The 20,279-nt window shown below is 49.8% G+C and overlaps 1 protein-coding gene across 1 annotated transcript in view; it reads left to right on the top strand.

The window, feature by feature from the left end:
• The first annotated feature begins 19,916 nt into the window (after positions 1–19,916).
• Positions 19,917–20,279, top strand: part of HCN4 (hyperpolarization activated cyclic nucleotide gated potassium channel 4) — a 50,292-nt gene continuing 49,929 nt past the window's right edge. Inside the window, exon 1 of the mRNA XM_004374812.1 lies at positions 19,917–19,999. Coding sequence (XP_004374869.1) covers positions 19,917–19,999 — 83 coding nt within the window. The remainder of the gene's footprint in view (positions 20,000–20,279) is intronic.

The following is a 20,279-nucleotide window of genomic DNA, read 5'->3' as shown; positions in this document are numbered from 1 at the left end:
TAAAAAGATTCTAGCTCCTCATCTAGCCATATAAGGCCTCTGTGCCCACAACATTAGTTAATTAATTAATTCACTTACTCACTCATTTGTTCATTTAACAAATATTTATGGAATACCTATTACGAGTCAGACAAGGATAAATCATGTTTCTCCTTCAGATTATCTTTGTGGGAAGCTCAGAGACAAGCCAGTAGCTACCAAGGATGGCATGGAGTCTTCACATGGGCATAGGATAGGGCAGGGGGGCCCCCTCCCTCCTCACCTACACCAGTTCACCCCTCATGCTGCTTGGCCAAGTTGCTGCTCTTGGGAGAGAGACAGCCTTGCCATGCTGGGCAGAGAGGTGTGTTTGACTATGGGCTTCCCATGGGGCAGGTGGTGACATCTGACGAAAAGGTCAAAAGCTCAGTGGTCTAGAAAGAGCAGAGAGGAGGGTAGCCCCCAGGGTCTTCCACATGGCCCAGTGGAGATCCAATCATGTCTACCACACATATAGTGGCAAAACATAGGTGGGAAGCATCATCAAGCTCCTCTATAATGGTGCTGACCTGGAGCAAGGCTTCTGGGCCCAGTTACTGCCCCAAGGGCTTTCCCAGGCTAGGGTGAGTTCGCTGACCATCTGGTCTAAGGTTGGATGCCGTATAGGACTCATCAAGGACCTACTATCCAGGACGCTGGCTAGAACTGAAAGGGCCACCTAGGCTTCCCTCTGAGTGCTGGGTTCCAGTCTGGCAATGTGACTTTTCCCCAGTATCTGGATCTGAGAGTGTCCTTACTCCTCTGCCCACAGACACATTGTTGGAACAACCACAGCTTCATGCATAGTGGTAAACATGGCATTCATATAACCAGAATCACAGCCACAGCCACAGCCATTCATTCCCTCCAAGAGTCCCTTGATTATTTCAGCCTTCCTCAAACCCTCATCTCTCCCATTTGGTCTTAGGTACAAATGGGTGCAGGATAGTCACTTTCAGGGTAAAGAGAAAGTAAAGAATGGTTTATGCCATCTGGATTGAAGACCCTAGCTCAAGGGTGGTGGGCTGTCTATGGAGCCCAGATGGGGAATGTAGGGCAGCTCCTCCTGGATATGTCCCAAGGGTGACCATTGAGCAGCACTGGGCTAGGTGCATTACTAAATTTGGCCAGGTTGTTTTCCCTTTGGTTTACGCAGCCATGAGCTGTACCTGCTGAGTGCGGCTGGAGCAAGTACACCCAACCTTACCCACTGGCTGCTGGACAGATTCCTCCTCTAGGCTCCCTTACTGTTTGGCAATGCTTCTAAAAAATAAGTTTGTTTCTTAACTTGCTATAACAGCAACACAAGCACATTGTAGAACATTTAGAAAACAAAGATAAGAGAACGGAGAAATCACCCACTGTTCCGCCACCCAGAAACAACCACTGTTAACTGGTATATACTCTTACAGTCTTATGTTTGTAGGTATATAGCTATATTACATATTCTTTTCAAAAAATGGAAACTCTTGTGGCAAAGTGGTTAAGAATTCGACTGCTAACCAAAAAGGTCGGCAGTTCGAATCCACCAGGCGCTCCTTGGAAACCCTATGGGGCAGTTCTACTCTGTCCTATAGGGTCGCTATGAGTTGGAATCAACTCGACGACAATGGGTTTGGTTTTGGTTTCTTAAAAAAAATTAGATTATCAAGTTCATACTAGGTTTTCAATTAGCATGTCCTTAATATTTTTTCATGTCATCAAATATGATTTTCCAACATAAGTTTAAATGGCTGCATGCCATTCCATCATATGAACCTGCTTTATCAACTTGGGGTACAAATGAGATGACTATTTCATAAATAGAGCCCATCCAAGGTAACATGAAATCTCATATCTCTTTCTTGTGGTCGTCCTCCACCCCGAATTGCCCGAGAACACCAAGGACTTCCTGAATCCAAAGGGCTGGTTCATCCAAAGTCAGAGAAAGAGATAACTGGAAACTCTGATTAGCTGTGGCTTCTGCAGCCACCCCAAGGTGTCATGGAGAACTTGGTCCTGCAGTCTGAGCAGCCTTGTCCACCAATGCAGTGATGTCCTCACTGGTCCAGATTTCTACAGAGATTGTGGTAGTTCTCCAGTGGACGAAGACCCCAACATGCCAAAGCACCTAGGATGGGAGAGGCTTCCAGCCCCAGACATACACCAGCCAGAACTCTGCCAGCTTAGGGCTTAGCACTGAGCTTGGACAGCATTTGTAGATTCCTGCCACCAGCAGACCTTATTCAGAACCATCTCAGTCCGTCAGAGATGATCTCACTGTGTTGATCCCCAAAAGCAAAGGGAAAGCATTTCCACTCCCTCCTCCTGGAGGCTCTTTGCCCCATACAGATTTGCCCACCTCCTTCTTAACAAGCATTTTGGAAAAGTTAAATGAGTTTCCTCAGATCCTCTTCTCTGCACCTCAACTTTTCTCTGGTTTGTCATGCATCCTTTTATTTGCCTCTCATATCAGAAACTGTCCTTCCTCCTTTTCCAGGCCAACCCCATGGCTTCTGTATGCCATTGGCATTGCCCCTTTCCCTCTTTCTCCTCTTCTCTGTTAATTGTAGTCCCTGGGCTGTGCAAACAGTTAATATGCTCGGCTGCTAACTGAAAAGTTGGAGGTTTAAGTCCACCCAGAAGCACCTTGAAAGAAAGGCCTGGTGATCTACTTCTGAAAAATCAGCAATTAAAAACCCTATGGAGCACAGTTCTACTCTGGCACTCATGGGGGCGCCAGGAGTTGGAATCGACTCAACAGGAACTGTTTTTCTTTATTAATTGTCCCTACTGTAGCTTGCATCTTAATTTTGTCTCTCTCTTTACTAAGTCTTTTCCCTCCCTGCACAAATCTCTCAGAGCCTAGAAAACAAGCAGACAACCCCTCCTTCAACCCTAATTCCTGTACAGCTATTATCTAACTCTCTCTTTGCCTTGTGGCCAAAATTCTACAAAGGACAAACTGCTCTCACTGTCTTGATTCCCCAGCCCTCACAACCTGGGCACCTTTGCCACCCTCCACTGGGACTACTTTCTCAGAGGTCTCCACTAACTAGGGTCACCATATGTCCCAGTTTTCTGGAATAATCTTGGTTTAACCCTGTTATCTCAGAGTCTTTTCAAACTGTCCCAGTTTAAACATTAAATAATATGGTCGCCTTACCACTAACCAGCCGCAACCAACACAACCACGGCTCCATTACAGTCCTCGTTCCCCACACCTCCACGCGACACTGGACTCCACTATGCCCTTCTTAAACTTTGCTCCTTTTCTGGCATGCTTGACCGCACTGTGCTCGTTTTCCACTTGTCCCTTCCATGTGCTCTCTTTCATCCAAATTTACCGGGTTCACTTGCCCCATAAATGCTGGAGCTTTGCAAGGTTTTGTTCCTCCCATTTATCATTTAATCTCCTTTGGAATTTCACCCACACACATAGCTTCAGCTCATCATCCCCGCCTTCACCCTCAATTCAGCAGGAACCTAAAGACTTCTGGGAATCATGGCGGCTTAAATGCAGGTTTACAACACTGCCCTCCCCAAACTTGACAGAAATGAACAAAAAGAAACAAAAATGAGAGAAAAAGCTGCACCAGGGCTGAAACCACCGCGTGACTCTTCTCAGACACAAAAGACTTAAATAAATAGAGTCAGATCTTCCTCTTGGAGGAAATACGCCATGATACACAAATCTCTATTTCCCTTATATTAGTATATAAATTCAGCGCAATCCTAATCAAAATACCAGCATGCTTTTTTAACATGGCCAAATAATTTTATAGTCAATCTGATAAGAAACAGCTAGGAAAATTCTGAAAAAGAAGAGTAGTAGAGGGGAGAGATTCCTCTTATTATTATTATTTTTTAAGGTAATAGCATGTTACAGTAATTTGGGGCAGGAAGGAAGTGGCAAACAGGGAAGCAAATCAATGGAACAGATGTTGTTGTTGTCGTTGTGTGCCGTCAAGTCACAGTGACCGTACAGGACAGAGTACAATTGCCCCATAGGGTTTCCAAGTCTGTAATCTTTATGGAAGTAGATTGCCACATCTTTCTCCTGGAGACTGGCTGGTGGGTTCGAACCACTATCCTTTTGGTTAGCAGCCAAGAGCACTTAACCACTACACCACCGGGACTCCTTATGAGTAGATACAGAATCTAGAAATATATATCCACATATATATAGAAGTTTAGTATATGAGAAAGGAGACTTTTCTAATTAATGAGGAAAAGATAGATTATATATGTATATAAAAATTTATTTATCGATAAGAAAATTTAAGTGACTATTTCCTGAGGGAAAAAGTTCTTTAAGTGTGATATATAAGTCAGATATTATAAAAAGGAAGACTGATATGCTTGAATACATAAAGATTAAAGTTTCTGCATGGCAAAAATTCCATAACAAAAGTTAAAATAAGTAATAAATGGCTATTAGCAGCAATAAATGATAGAAAGGGAATACTCCCCACAATATAGAAAGTACTCCTTGAACACAATAAGAAAAAGACAGAAACTGAATGAAAACGGGGGAAGAGGATGAAACGAGTTTTTATTTGCTTAACCAGCCAGCTTGTGTAAAGGCGGGGAAGAAGTCGTCAGCTAGAAGAGTCACATAACACAAATGTTATCAGACCCTCCCAGTCAGCGACTATAAATAAAGCTCCATTAGCATCCATAACCCAATGTTCCTGCTATTTCTCTTCTTGCACCTACAGGACCTCTGCCCTCTCCTTCCTCTGCCACAAGTATTTCTGGGAGTTCCATAAAGGGAGCACACATACACTGAAGCATCACCCTGTCAGCCCCAATCCCTATATGGCCTCTATGAAATTCTTCTTCTCCTGTCCTAGTTCAGTGCCTCCTGCCAGCAAAGCCACTAGAGGTAGCCGCAGCATCCAGTCCAACACTGCCCCGTGTTTGACTACAGCATGGAGGATGTGCCCCCTTTCCATGTTCCCAAAGCCACCATCCCCTGGAATCAGAGGGCACTGGGTCCCAAATAGAGGTGAGGAGATGGTCTTCTATATCCTTCCAGTATCTGGCCTCTCTGCTATAACCAAGGGGTTTAACCCAACTTGAAAGGGAGTTGGTGGGGGGAAGGGAAGAGGGAAGAAGGACTATTCGTTTCCTAAGGCCACTGTAACAAATTATCACTAACTTGGAGGTGCCAAACACCACACATTTATTCTCTTACAGTTCTGGAGGTGAAAAGTTAAAAACCAGTTTCACCAGCTGTAATCAAGATATTGGACGCTCCACGCGGCCTCTGGAGGCTCTAGGGGAAAATCCATTTCCTTGCCTTTTCCAGCTTCTAGAGCTGTATTCCTTACATTGCTTGGCTCATGGTCTCTTCCTCCATTTTTAAAGCCAGCATCATAACATCTTGCTGCTTCTGTGTCAAATCTCCCTCTGCCTCGCTCTTATAAGGACACTTTTGATTGCATTTAGGGCCCATCCAGATAATCCAGGATAATCTCCCCATCTCAAGATTCTTAATCACATCTGCAAAGTCTCTGCCATGTAAAGTAATATTCACAGGTTCCAGGGATTAGGACCTGGATATCTTTGGGGGCCATGATTCAGCCTCCCACAAGGACATACTGTGCATTTCCTTTCTTCTTAGCTCCTTACCACCTTCTCCAGTTTAGAAAAAACTGTCCCAAAGCATACTCATAGATACAAATAAATGCTGGTATTGGGGCAGGACGTTGTCCATACCAGGAGCGTCAGTGCCTCAGCCTGGCCAGCCAAGTCCCCCACGACGGAGTGTCAGGCTACTGTCCTGGGTACACGTGGAGAATGCACAACAGGTCAGTGTTACACAGCTAAGCCTTTGAGGAGGTCAAAGCAGCCCCACCAGCTGGTCTGAGGAAGTCATCAGCAAAGACAGAGCTTAGGGCCTGCACCAACTGGCTGAGGCTCCTGGAGCAGCATCTTCTACAGTCCCCTGGCTAACCCATCAGTCTCCCCACCAAGTGCTGATAGCAGCAGCATCTTCACATTCATCACCGTTATCCCTCTACCATCATCAGTATTGCTGCCCTGTCACCAACGTGCTGGGTTCAACTCAAGGTTGGAAAGAGATGAACACTGGAAATAAGTTCAGTCTGAAATTGAAGTCAATGTCAGAAGATAGGTAGGGGCCAATCATAGGATCCTAAAACAACCCAGACGGACAAGGTCCCAAGATGGACATGAATAATCAACCTTCCAGCAAGCAGGAACAAGGGACCATAAATGGGATAGGGTCTTTTCCTCTAAGGCCTGCCTTTAAAGTGTGATGGGCAGCACTGCAGAGTTACCACCATAATCATCAACCGTTATCATCTCTGTAATTGCCACCACAGCCATGAACAAGATTATCACCATCACTGCAAGCAGAAAACCTTATCAAAGTGCACGAGTGCAGAGTGCAAGGGTGACGAGGGTACTGGTGAGAGGGAAGGCTGAGGAAGTAATGGCGGCCATAAAGCAGCTTATTTGCCAAGTTAAGGAGTTTGGACTTTATCCTAAAACCAGTGGAAGTTATTGAAGCTTTTTAAGCAGACACACCCAGATTTACATTTTTGGAAGACCACTCTGGCAGCATCATGAATAATGCATTATAGCAGGGCAAGGCTGGAGGTAGGGAGGCCAATTAGGAGGCTGTTGTCCTCTCTTAGGCAAGAAATAATGTGGGGTTGTGTCAGCGGACGAGATAAGAAGTAGATGTATTTGAGAGATATTTATGAAGGAGAAATAATGAGACTTGGGAATCAATTGGATCTGGGGTGGTGAAGGAGAGGAAGGAGTCAGGAATGATATTTCTGGCTTCAGCCATTGGATGGATAGTGGTGTCATTCATTGGGTGGGAAGAACAGGGAGTCTTTGGAGAAGAAGACAGGTGTGTGGACTTTTAGAGTGTGAGGTGCTTATAAGGCATCCAAGAGGCAGTTGAACACATAGACCTGGAGCCCAGGGGAGAGGTCTAAGCTGAAGATATGGATGGTGACTGAAGCTAACAAGGGGAGTGTCCAGGGAGAGCAATTACTTGGGAAAAGAAAGGGCATGCAACAGAGTCGGGGGTCAGGTCAACATTGGAGGAGCCAGCAGAGGAAAAGGAGACACGAAGGAAGCAGGACTGGCCAGAGATGTAGAAAGATAACTAGAAGAGTGTGTGTCCCTGAAGCCAAGGAAAGAGGACGTTTCAAGAAGTGGGAAGTGGTCAGCAGTGTCACACAATGCTGAAAGGTCAAGAAAGGAAAGGAATGAAGCGTGGATTTAGTCATGAGGAGGCTGGTCATTCATGGCCTTGCTGAAAACACAGTGGGTACCAAGCGCCCATTGCAGTGGGTTGAGGAATGAGTGGGGAGCTGAGAAAGGAAGCAAGTGAAGCCCACTCTTTCAAGAAGTTTAAGTGTGATGGGAAAGAGAGAAAGGGAAAGTGGGGCTCAGGAAAGACTTTTCTGGATAGGGAGGTTGGGTCAGGTTTAAACGCTGATGGGATAGATCCTGTAGGTAAAGACTGAAAATAGAAGAGAAGCAACTGATGGAATGGCAGGCAAACAAGGCGGTAAGGAAAACATAATCAGATTGTCAGGCAGCACCAAGGCACATTAAAGACCTTGAACCTGGGGAAGCACAAATCTGTGCAGCTATGTGATTTCCTCTGGCTTCCCTGGCAGGGCTGCTGCAGCTGATGTATTTGCAGAGAGGGAAGGTAATTGGATTGATCCAGGGTTGGTGTTTCCAGTTTGACAGACAAAAAATACCATGAGGCAAGGGAGTTGAGGACACTGGCAAGATGAAGGTTGAAGTGGGGGACCTTGGAATCTAAGCTGGGAGAGAAGAGATTGAGGACAAGAGGGGCAGACAGGGATAAAGGGAGGATCTAGGCTGGAAGGAGCAGAGGCTGAGGTCAGAGTAGGGTGACAAAATTTCAGAGTTTACAGGTGGAGCAATGCTAGGTTGTGGCCATGGGAGCCAGTGGCTAAAGTTGAGCGGAAGGTCACTGGAAACCAGAAAGTCAAGGCCAAGGTTCACGAGGAGTCCATGTCATGAGGGCAGGAATTGAGGTGGAGAGGAAGCCAGGTGGGCGTGATCCCAGGGTGATAGTCATGAGGTGACTGGCTGTGGGAGCCTCAGAGGAGCAGGTGTTTTATGGGAAAGGGAGAAGTAATGGTCTGGGAGAAGCACTAGCGAGCAACCACTTCACTTCCTGACCATTGGGGGGGGTGTGTCTGGGAGATTGAAGGTCCTCCCCTCAAGGACAGCGAGGAGGCGGCCTTCTGTGAAGAGGCTGAGCATCCTGTCTTCTCCAGTGGCCTGGCAGAGACTTTCCCTTCTGGATAGGACCCAAGAAGGGCATTGAGATAAGGCAGTGGGTCATCAGAAAAGCCTGTGGCATCAGCGTCATGAGGGCAGAGCAATGACCACTGAGCTCCGAGCATCTTCTAGGCCAGAGCCATTTACAACCCACATTGGTCAGTTTGATCCTGACCACAAGTTACAACAACAACCACAGTCCTTGAAACCATTACAGCTATTTTGTGAGCTCCTTGGGCAAAACATCGTGTCTGCTCATTCCCCAATTCTCAGTACCTAGCCTAGTGCCTGCGGTTGGAGGCAGAGAGAGGATAAACCAAAAACAAAAACCCAGACCTGAGAAGTCACTTCTGACTCATGGTGACCCCATGTGTGTCAGAGTAGAGCTGTGCTCCATACGACATGAGTTGGAATCAACTCAATGGCAACTGGTTGATTGGTTGGTTGAAATCTTATGGAAGTAGATTGCTAGGTTTTTCTTCCGTGGCACCCCTGGGTGGAGTCAAACCACCAACCTTTAGGTGACTTGCTGAGCGAAAACCATTGGCGTCACCCAAGGACCTATGCCCATGGACTGAAGGAATGCTTCCCAGCAGATCCCAGCCAATTCAAGTATGAGGACCCCTTTTTCACTTAAAAAAAGTCTGACTTCAAATCTTCAAAAGATATCTGACACGATGGCAGTTGTGATTGAAAAAGCTACTAATGGCAGACAGAGACTGGGTCAGGCATAACTGCCTTCAGACTCTGGCTCTTCCTCTATCCGTGAAGCTTGGGCAAGTTAGTCAACCTCTGTGAGCCTCAATTTAATCATCTGTAAAATGGAGATAATACCACTTACCTGACAAGGGTCTAGTGAGGATTACATGAGCTAACCCATGCTAAGCACTTGGCATGGTGCCTGGCAAAGAGCAAGCTCTCCATAATGTTGGTTATCACCAATATTATTAATTCAGTTATATACGTTAAAATGAATTCGCATTTTGTACATCACAATAGCGTTCCCTTGCATGGGGGAGATGGTTGTACGTAAATGTAGGAGGCAATTATTTATTCTGTCTACAGGCTGTACTTGGAGAAACTGTGGAGACTCAGAGACCCCTTGCAACAACTCGGAGCCTCACAGGGACCCTCAGTCAGTCCACATGTTTGCACCTATCTCACTCTGTAATCTCTCCTCTCCCTGAGGTAGGCAAGGAAACTGAGGCCCAGAGAGTGTCAAGAACCCGCCCGTGGACACACAGGAATTCATGGCAGAGGTGGGTGGTAGCCCGCCTCACTCAGCTCCCGCTCCCTGTCTTCCTGTGGCAGCTTCAGCTTGTCAGCATTTCCACAAATGCCTGCATCTGGCCGGGCCCACGTGTTTGCTGTGTTGCTGCTGTCACTGCCAACTACTCTGTCGACCGCGGGAGCGTAGGCCTGAGTTCCAGAAGCCGTCATCCCAGCTACGATTGTGCTTCCAGACTTAGTTATATTTTTGTCCCAGTCCCTGTCACAACCCCTTTCACGGACCCCGTCACAGTCCTTGTCACAGCCCCATGATACTATCTATCATACCATCAGTCACAGCCCTGTCACAGCCTCTGTCACAGCCTCTGCCACAGCCCCCATCACAGCCTCTGTCACAGCCTCTGTCACAGCCTGTCACAGCCTCTACCACAGCCTCTATCACAGCCCCCGTCACAGCCTCTGTCACAGCCTCTGTCACAGCCTCTATCACAGCCCCTGTCACAGCCTCTGTCACAGCCTCTATCACAGCCTGTCACAGCCTCTATCACAGCCTCTGTCACAGCCCCCGTCACAGCCTCTGTCACAGCCTCTATCACAGCCCCTGTCACAGCCTCTGTCACAGCCTCTATCACAGTCCCCGTCACAGCCTCTATCACAGCCTCTATCACAGCCTGTCACAGCCTCTATCACAGCCTCTATCACAGCCCCCGTCACAGCCTCTGTCACAGCCTCTATCACAGCCCCCGTCACAGCCCCTGTCACAGCCTCTGTCACAGCCCCTGTCACAGCCTCTGTCACAGCCTCTATCACAGCCCCTGTCACAGCCTCTGTCACAGCCTCTATCACAGCCCCCGTCACAGCCCCCGTCACAGCCTCTATCATAGCTCCTGTCACAGTGTCTTTTACAGCCCCCACCATAGTATCTGTCACAGCCCCTGTCACAGTGTCTGTCACAGTCGCTAGCACAGTCTTTGCCACAGCCTCGATCATAGCTTCTATCACATCCTCTGTCACAGTGTCTATCACAGCCCGTCATAGCATCTATCACAGCCCCAGCATAGTCTCTGTCACAGTCCCATCTCAGCCCCAGCATAGTCTCTGTCACAGTCCCTGTCACAGTCTCTATTATAGCCTGTATCACAGCCCCCATTATAGCATCTGTCACAGCCTCATCATAGCTCTGTCACAGTCTCTGTCACAGCATCTGTCACAGGTCCTGTCACAGCCCCATCACAGCGCCTGTCACAGCCTCTATTGCCCTCTCCCTGGCTCTGCCTCTGCTCTGGACCCTGCCGGGGGTGGGGGGCCTGTGGGGCACAGCTCTCATTACACAGCAGAGCTGTCTCTTTCTAGAAGGTGTCCAGCGGAAGGCTCATGTAATAGCAGGTTAACCTGATGGGCAGGGCTTGTGGGAGGGAGGCTGGGCCATGCGGCCCTTACAAAAGATGTGCTTCACAGGGAGCTGGAGAGCAGATCTCCCAAGCTAGCTGCTTGAGGCTGGCTGTGGCTCACTCCACGTGCCCACAGGGGTCGGGGTCCAGGCTCCTGCCTCTAACAGGATGACTGAATTGTTTTGCGGCATTACTTTCATTTCTTTGACCCCACTGTGAGCTTCCAAGAACAGGGACCGTGTCTTATTCTCCTATTCTTTCCTTTCTTACTTATTGCAGAGATGAGCCCAGGGCTCGGCTGCCAGGGCACAAGCTAATGGTTCTCTTCAGAGTCCTGGCCTGTCTTAAAAGTTGGTTCTCTGCTCAAAAAGAGGGCAGCGGTGGTTCAGTGGTAGAATTCTTGCCTTCCATGCTGGAGATCCGGATTCAATTCCCACCCAATGCACTTAAGTGCAGCCACCACCCGTCTGACAGTAGGAGGCTTGTGTGTTGCTGTGATGCTGAACAGTTTACAGCAGATATTCCAGACTAAAATGGACTAGGAAGAAAGGCCTGGCAACCTACTTCCAAAAAAATCAGCCAATGAAAACTGTGGATCACAACAGTCTAATCCCATTGTGCATGGAGCGTTCATGAGTCGGGGGTTGACTCATTGGCAGCCAACAACAACTGCTCATACAGTTCCAGTCGCTTCCCAAAGCCTCTAGAACTCAGCCCACCTTTCTGTCCTGGTGCTCAATGCTTCCGACCACCAGAGCTGCAGTTTCCCAGACAGCTCACTGATCCCAGGGCATGGACTTCTCTTTCACTTCTCTCTTACTCACACTGTGCCCTTCACCTGGCATGCGCCACCCCTCTGACTCCACTTTTCCAAATCATACGTGCCTTCTCCAAAGACCCATTCAAACGTGACCATCTCCTCCACTCCCTCCTCCAGGGTTGTCCTCCTCCTTCCTCTGCTCTCCCAAGCTGCTTGTCCACACCCCACAATCCTTGTCCCTGGTTCCTAACGGGAGTTTTTATATCTCTCTTATTCTTGCCACAGCCCAGAGGTGCCTGGAGATTAGGGGCTGGATCTTATAGCATCATATTGTCAGTACTCACAAGTTTGCTGGATACATAAATGGGTGGATGATCGAAGAGATAAAAGGAATGATGTGAAGTTAGGGGAAGAAGAAAACGTACGGAAGCCGGGGAGAGGACCACGGGCATGGCAGACAGGGCGACACCAAGGAGGCTTGGCAGAGGGCGCAGCCGTGTTACTGGGGGACTGTGAGCCGCGTGCACTTCCTGGGCCATCTCAGGGTTCCCTGGATACATCCCATCTCCCAGCTCTTCTCACTCTCCCTCCCCACCCACTTGCTAAACCTATTTCCCCCTCCCCCAGACCATCCCTTCTTCTTGCCTCTTTCCCACCCAGAAGCCTCCAGCCCGAGCTGTTGAAACCCCCCTGGGAGCGCCTTTTTGAACTCACTTCAGCCGTCATGTATGCTGAATTCCAGACATGGGACAGAGGAGTCTCCGGTACTTACTTCTTGGCAGCTCAGCTCAGCTGGCACCTCAGGGGGCTGCTCCCCCCCAGTGCCTCACTCTCCAGCCTGGCTCTGAGTCCAGGTGGCCCAGACGTTCTGGAGCCTCGTCAGGACACAAAGACACAGTCCAGGCCTGGTTGAGCTGTCAGCACATCTTTCCCCAGCCTCCCTGGGAAGGGGTGGGGGGCGTGAGGTCCCAGCCAGAACCCTGGCAGAGTCCAGAGGGAACTGCCAGAGTACAAGCTGGGGAGGGTGGAAAGAGCAAGTGCAGTGGGGCCAGGGCTGGCTGGGGGGCGAAAGGGCTTTGGGCTCTGCTGGGCCCCAGTGGTTATAGGTGGGGTTCTGCACAGAGGCAGGGAATGGACGAGAGGACAATACAATAGCTCAGGAGAAATCAGGTGGAAGTTGAGCCTATAGGGACTTTCTTGTTCACTGATGCCTTGATGTATATGGGTGGGTGGGTGGGCGGGCGGCCCAATGTTTATTACAGCCAGAGTCTGAGGATGAGGGTTTTAGGAAGAGGGGGATCGGAAGGACCCAATACTCTCCTTCTATGGGAAGAGCAGACCTTCTCCTAGGGCCAGCTTAGGCCCCTAAGTTAGACACCTGCCCTAGCCCTAGCCCCTGACCATGACTCAGTTTACCCCGCCTAGAGACTACAGCAGGACCCTCACCCTTGCCAGGCTACTTCATGTGCTGCTTCTCCCATAATAAACACACCCGTGCACACACGCTCACACAGCGACCCCTGCCTATAAAATGGAATTTATTTTCCCTCTCCTCCAGGAAGCCTGTCTAGATCATACTCAGGAGACACTACTGCTCTGAGCTTCTGGGCCACTTCCTCTGACTCTTGGTTACAAACCTCTGGGATGGTCTCTCATCGTTTGGACCGGACGGGGAGCCGCCCCTGCTGGGCAGCTGTCTGCCTGTTTTCCCCATACAGCTACATCCAACATCCAGCTCACTCCTCGTTTCCCCTTCTAGTTTATCAGGAAACCCGAGGAATTGTTGCCAGTTCCAATGTTCTTTCTCTGAATCCTAGTCCCAGCAGCAAGTCTACACGCCCCTGATCCCTTCCCAGCAGAGCAGAAGATGCACTGGGCAGGACCATAGCTACGCTAAACAGAATGATGAAGCTGTTTATGGATACCTACCCCACCTCACCTCCTAGCCTTCTCAGGGAGTCCTGAGCACAAGGGCAAGGGCGTGGCCAGCTCCCTCTGCTGTTCTACACGATTCCACTTAACCAAGTGCCCATCCTAGACAGAAGAAGAAAGTCTGCCTCCTGGGACCTGGCCAGGACTTACTAGGGATGGTGAATTCAAAAGAAGCAATCCTGTATAGCAAGACTTCTGTCTCAGTCATCTAGTGCTGCTATAACAGAAATACCAGTCACAAGTGAGAAATTTATTTTCTCACGGTTTGTTGTTTGTTGTTCGGTGCCGTAGAGTTGGTTCAGACTCATAGTGACCCCGTGTGCAACAGAATGAAACACTGCCCAGTCCCGCACCATCCTCACAATTGGTGCCATGTTTGAGCCCACGGTTGCAGCCACTGTGTCAGTCCATCTCATTTAGGGTCTTCCTGTTTTTTCATGACCCTCTACTTTACCAGGCATGATGTCCTTCTCCAGAGACTGGTCCCTCCTCATAATGTGTCCAAAGTATGTAGACAAAGTCTCGCCATCCTAGCTTCTAAGGGGCATTCTAGCTATACTTCTTCCAAGACAGATTTGTTCATTCTTCTGGCAGTCCATGGTATATTCAATATTCTTCGCCAACACCATGATTCGAATGCATCAATTCTTCTTTGGTCTTCCTTATTCATTGGCCAGCTTTCTCATGCGTACGAGGCGATTGAAAATCCTATGGCTTGGGTCAGGTGCACCTTAGTCCTTGCCGTGGATTGGATTACGTCCCCTAAAAAATGTGTGTATCAATTTGGCTGGGCCATGATTCCCAGTATTGTGTGGTTGTCCTCCATTTTGTGATTGTAATTTTATGTTAAAGAGGATTAGGGTGGGATTGTATTATACCCTTACTAAGGTCACATCCCTGATCCAATGTAAAGGAAGTTTCCCTAGGATGTGGCCTGCATGACCTTTTATCTTACAAGAGGTAAAAGGAAAGGGAAGCAAGCAGAGAGATGGGGACTTCACACCACCAAGAAAGCAGTGCCGGGGCAGAGCGCATCCTTTGGACCTGAGGTTCCTGCGCTGAGATGCTCCCAGACCAAGGAAAGAGTAATGACAAGGACCTTCCTCCAGAGGCGACAGAGAAGACAAAGACTTCTGGAGCTGACACCCTGAATTTGGACTTGTAGCCTACTGGACTGTGAGAGAATAAATTTCTCTTTGTTAAAGCCATCCACTTGTGGTATTTCTGTTGTAGCAGCACCAGATGACTAAGACAGTCCTCAAAGCGACATCTTTGCTTTTTAACACTTGAAAGAGGTCTTTGGCAGCAGATTTGCCCAGTGCAATAAGTCATTTGATTTCTTGACTGCTGCTTCTATAGTCGTTGATTATGGATCAAAGTAAAACAAAATCCTTAACAACTTCAATATTTTCTCACAGTTTTGGAGACTAGAAATCCGAATTCAGAGCGCCAACTCTAGAGAGAGGTTTTCTCTGTCGGCTCTGGAGGAAGGGCCTCATCTCTTCTGCTTCTGCTTCCTGGTTCCTTGGAGATCTCCATGTTTCTTGACATCTATCTTACCCGATCTCTGCTAGCTCCCTTACTTGTTTAATCTCTTTTATACCTCGAAAGAGATTGACTCAAGACACGCACCCTACGCTAATTCTGTCTCATTAACATAACAAAGACAACCCATTCCCAAATGGGATTATAACCACAGGCATAGAGGTCAGGAATTACAACACATATTTTAGGAGGACACAATTCAATCCATAACAACATCTCTTTTATCCTCAAAGTAATTTTAAAGGCAAATATATGACCTAAATCGGATTCCAAAGTGGGTTTCATTCATTTATCATTCAGTATTCATTGAGAAAAAAAAAAAAAACCCGTTGCTGTTGAGTTGACTCTGACTGATAGCGACCCTATAGGGCAGACCCATAGGGTTTCCAAGGAGTGGCTAGTGGATTCGAACTGCTGACCTTTTGGTTAGCAGCCATAGCTCTTCATCACTACACCACCAGGGTTTCCATTCATGGAGAACTTACTACAAATGAGACACCATGCTGGGGGCATTCATTTTCTCCTTTAGTCTTCACAAGAACTTGTGAGGTGCATATCATTAAACCCACTTTACACATGAGGAAGATTGAGGCATTCACAGGCAGTAAATGACAGGGAAGCATTTCAGTCCATGGCTTTCGGTTTCCTGTCTCATGCTTTATTGTTTACAGACGGGGTTCCCAGACTTTTGGAATTCACAGCCCAGTAACATTTCAAAAATAATTTTTGGGAACAAACAGAGAATCCTATGCCAACTTTTTATTTAACCAAGCACATAAAGAAATACCATCTCCTATAGCACCATGATTTCATAAAAGGGCATTTTAACACAGAACATGTGGGAAGGATATAATCTTAGAATAAAGACAGCCTTCTAAGAAAGGACAGTCGGCAACCGTACACTAAAATATCCTACATTGTTCTGTCTTTTTTTTTTTTTTTTCATTTCTTGCAGGACTGGTCCAAAACTTGGCATTTCAGGATGTGGGAGCCATTGCCCTATCCCAGAGCTGCCTCTCCAAGCAAGAACAATGCCCTCAGTCCACAGGCAAATACACTTCCAGAATTACTCCCCCCCACCCACCCCCCATCAAGGTCTCCACCAAATAAGGTCTGAGGTTGATACATATAATAAGCTATATCCCCACTCTATCCCCAGCAGGCCTGCTGAATTTCACTGATACTCAGTATTACCTGGGACCCAGGGAAAGAAGCCCACCCTCTCCAGCCCTTCTCCTCTCTCTTAGACCCAGATCTTTGCTGGGTTTGCATTCCAGGAATGCCCAGCTGGCCCCCTGCAGCCCTGCAGGGAGCCCATCTGTTTCCTGGAGTTGCCCAGTCCCCCACTGATGCTGAGAACAGCACATCTTCTTCCTGTCTCGCTCCTGAGGCTGGAACTTTCTCTTGCTGGGTCCCAAGGTCCTGGATACTGTGTTATCACAGGAACTAGAGCAGCCTCCACCCAAGGCTCCTTGGCAGTGCTGGAAAGGAGAGGGTGAGAGACCCAGGTGGAGCAACGGGGAGAGTAGAAAATGCTGGAGGCTCATTCCCTCTCCATTCTTCACCTTCTCTCTGCTTCTGCCAGACCAGACGCAGAACTGCCCCTTCCTTCTGCACCTGTGCCTGGCTTCTTCCCTTTCACCACTGTGAGACAGCTGGGCAGTAGGGAAGAGCCTGACCTGTGGAGCCCTTGGTTGGAGTTCCAGTTCCACCATTTTCTTGCTGTGGGACATTTGGCAAGTCACTTAACCTCTCTGAGCTTTAGTTCTCTTACTGCAAATGGGAGTTAGAATTTTAGGTTCAGCTATGTGAATTTGCTGAAAGTTGGCTATATTTGACCCACAAAAACAATTTTGCTTGGTTTAACAAATGAGTTGTAAACTGTAAAGTGGCGGATACATATCGCTGATCAAATCTGACGCCCTCACCAAATCTCTCACTGACTGGAATATAATTTAGACACTTATTTTCTGTCTTGAGTTTTCTCAATTCCTAAGCATGAGTCTTGCCTCCCCACAACTTGGAGCCCACCAAGGGGAAGAACTGGGTCTCCTCCTCCTTTGTCCCTCAGACTGCTGGCATACCACAATGTCATCCACTAGGGTTTTCACATAGAGGAAATAGAAGATGCCGGCTCATCAGGGGTTACTGGGTGCTTGATTGATCTAATGGTCATTTCTTTGCACCCAAGGGTGGTCCTAGATAGTCCTGCACGGGTGGTGCTAACCAAATTGAGGGTAAGCGAGGTGCTAACCCTCCCCCCCAAAAAAACCACTGCCGTCGAGTCCCACTCATAGTGACCCATAGGGTTTCCAAGGCTGTCAATCTCTACAGAAACAGAATGCCACATCTTTCTCACAAAGAGCTGCTGGTGGTTTCGAACCACCTACCTTTCGGTTAGCAGTCAACCACTTTAACCACTACGTCACCAGGGCTCCTAGTGAGGTGTTAGAGGGGGAGGAATTAAGGGGCCCTGACGCCTGGATGGAGTCCTGGTGGCTCAGTGGTTAAGAGTTCTGCTGCTAACCCAAAGGTCGGCAGTTCGAATCCACCAGCCGCTTCTTGGAAACCCTACGGGGCAGTTCTGCTCTGTCGAACAGGGTTTCTATATGAGTCGGAATCCACTGGACTGCAACGGTTTTTGTTTCTTCTTTTTTTTTTTTTTTTTTACCCCTGGCCGGTCTGTGGCAGCATGGCCCGTGGAGGCAGAATCTTGGTCGTGTCCCCCACCTTCTCTAAGGATCCCTCTCAGTGCCACTAGCTAACTTCTCTCATTTGCGGAATTGACATTTATTAATCTGCTCTCTGTTCACCCTTGTGCTGGTCCCTAAGATGAGTCGGACCTATCCCTACCCTTGGAGAGCTCCGTCCGGAGGGGGACACTGACTCAGAAACAGACCGTGCTGTGTAATCAGTGTGGCGGAAGCTCATAAGGCTATGAGAACCAAAAGAGAGGACATGACCAAGGGGTGGTCAGGAAAGCCTTCCTAGAAGAAGGGACGCTCTCACCAGAGGTCACTAGCTGACTTCCTGAAGCTAGATTAGGGCCGCCTCGCTAACAGCTGGACACAGGAGCCCAAAGAAGTGAGTTAAAAGAGGCCTGCCCCCTGTAGCTGGCACACCGGGGCAGGCAGAGCTGACAGCCAGTCAAGAACACGCCTCAAGGAGACCCAAGGACATTCAGGGATTAGGCCTCCCAGCATCTGTGCAGAGAACTGTCAGCTCAGAGCTGCTCAAAAGTAGAAATGCCAGCTCAGGGTGATGTCATCACCCTAGGCATCCCCTCCCCCCACGGGAGGTCCTGTAGTCCAGTGGGTAGAGCAGAAAAGCCCCTTCCAAACCGGCCTTTGCCTCCCCATCCTGCTCCAGGGACTCCTGGCCCTGATGGAGGGGGGAGGAGAGGTGGCCTCACAAGTGGGTTAAGAATGAGAATTTAGAAATTCCTGTGAAGAAAAACTTCATGTTATCCCTCACAGAGATGGCAGGGCCAGGGGACCTTCTTGTCTCCCTCCTAGTCAGACATTGCTGAGAATTCACTTCAGCATTAACTCAGGCTCCGCTGGTCAACCCCTTCGGTCGGATTCCCCATCTAACCTCCCTCTACATCTGGGCTAAATCTGGAGGTGTTGCGCTCTGACAGGATCTGAGTAACCCCGTGAGCCACCTGGACTGCCCCCAGGGCAGGGACAGAGGGTCTGGCAGCCTGGCCTGTGTGGATGGGGGAGGGTCAGGCTGTCCTAGGGTGTTGGAGATGGGTAGAGCTATTCCTCAGCCTGAGCTGGGCAGACTGCTCTGAAACCCAGAGAGTGTATATGGGGAGAGAGGACGCACAGCTGGTCGGCCTCCGGAGGTGGGGTTCGAGTGTGGTGGGGGCTGTGCAGCTGCTTGGTGGAAGCCCGGGTGGAGCAGAAAGTTCTCTAGCGTTGGTCTACACAGGGGATGCCACAATTTATCTGAGAACCCAGGGAGAAGGGGGATCAAAGCCGACCCAGAGTGCCAGGTGGCCAGAGGGGCACGACCGCCGGCTCCCGGTAGCAGCCGGTTCGCCTAGGAACCACCCGCCCGAGTCGCCCCGGGGAGAGGCGCGCTCCGGGATCCGGCGTTCGGATCCCACGTCCGTGACCGCTGCAGGCGCATTTCCTCGAAGCCTTACCTCGAAGGGATGGGTCCCACCCGCGCACCCTGTCCCTCCCTGAGTTTCCCCCACGCCCTCCTCTCCCGGCCGCTGCGAGCTTCCGCAAGGGAAAGACCAGCGAGGGTTCGCCCCCTATCCTTCTCACTGGAAAAGCCTGTGAACGCCCCCGAAGCAGCGTATTTCCCGGAAACCCCTTCTCTAGGCGGGGCGCCGGAAGACCTGGGGCTCCGCATCCAGACGACCCGCACGCCTCCCGCGAGGAGGGTCGGAGACACTGCTGAGGAGCAAAACCTCTGGGGAAAGGGTAGTCCAACGCTTGGAGAAGTAGAGATCGGGGACCCCGCCCCCCAGTCTTGGGATGGGGAATCGCAACGAAGCCGGAGCCCTAGACTTGGGGCGCGCTCCAAGCCCTTGGCCAAAGGAAGATATTTGTGGGCGCAGGAGTAAGGACGCCTCTCGCCCCAGCCCCTAAGGTCCAGCGAGAGTCCGCACTGCGCCCCCTGCTGGGCCGGCCCCCCTGATCCCCCGCCCCCCCCCCACACCGGGGCCCCGGCCCGCGCGACACTGTCCCTTTAAGAAGCCCAGGTAGGCAGGCCCGGCTGCGGGAGCCGCTCCTATGGCAACCCGCGAGCTGCGGCGGCTTCATGAATATTCCCGGACGCGGGAGCCCGAGCGCTGCCGGAGGGCGCTCCGGGGGAGGTGGCCGCTGATGTAAACCCGGCGGGCAGCTGGGCTGTGCTCGGCTGCGGTGGGAGCCCCGGGACGGCCCAGCCGGGCTCCGCCAGAGGAGACCAGGCGAGCTTGCGTACAGCCGGCCACAAAGTCTGGGCGCCAGGACAAACTGACAGCCCGCCGGCCCGCCAGACGCACGCCCAGTGGTGCGCGGGCCGTGCTCTCTGCGCTCCCGAGCGGCTGCCCGAGCCCCGCGGCCGCAGAGCCGCTCCTGCCGGGCGCTCATTGTTCCTCGCGGGGGCGGGGC

Source organism: Trichechus manatus, unplaced genomic scaffold (assembly GCF_000243295.1).
Source record: "Trichechus manatus latirostris isolate Lorelei unplaced genomic scaffold, TriManLat1.0 scaffold00030, whole genome shotgun sequence".
Classification (NCBI taxonomy): domain Eukaryota; kingdom Metazoa; phylum Chordata; class Mammalia; order Sirenia; family Trichechidae; genus Trichechus; species Trichechus manatus.
Note: the sequence above shows the minus strand (reverse complement) of the source record. Positions and strands in the feature narration are given on the sequence as shown.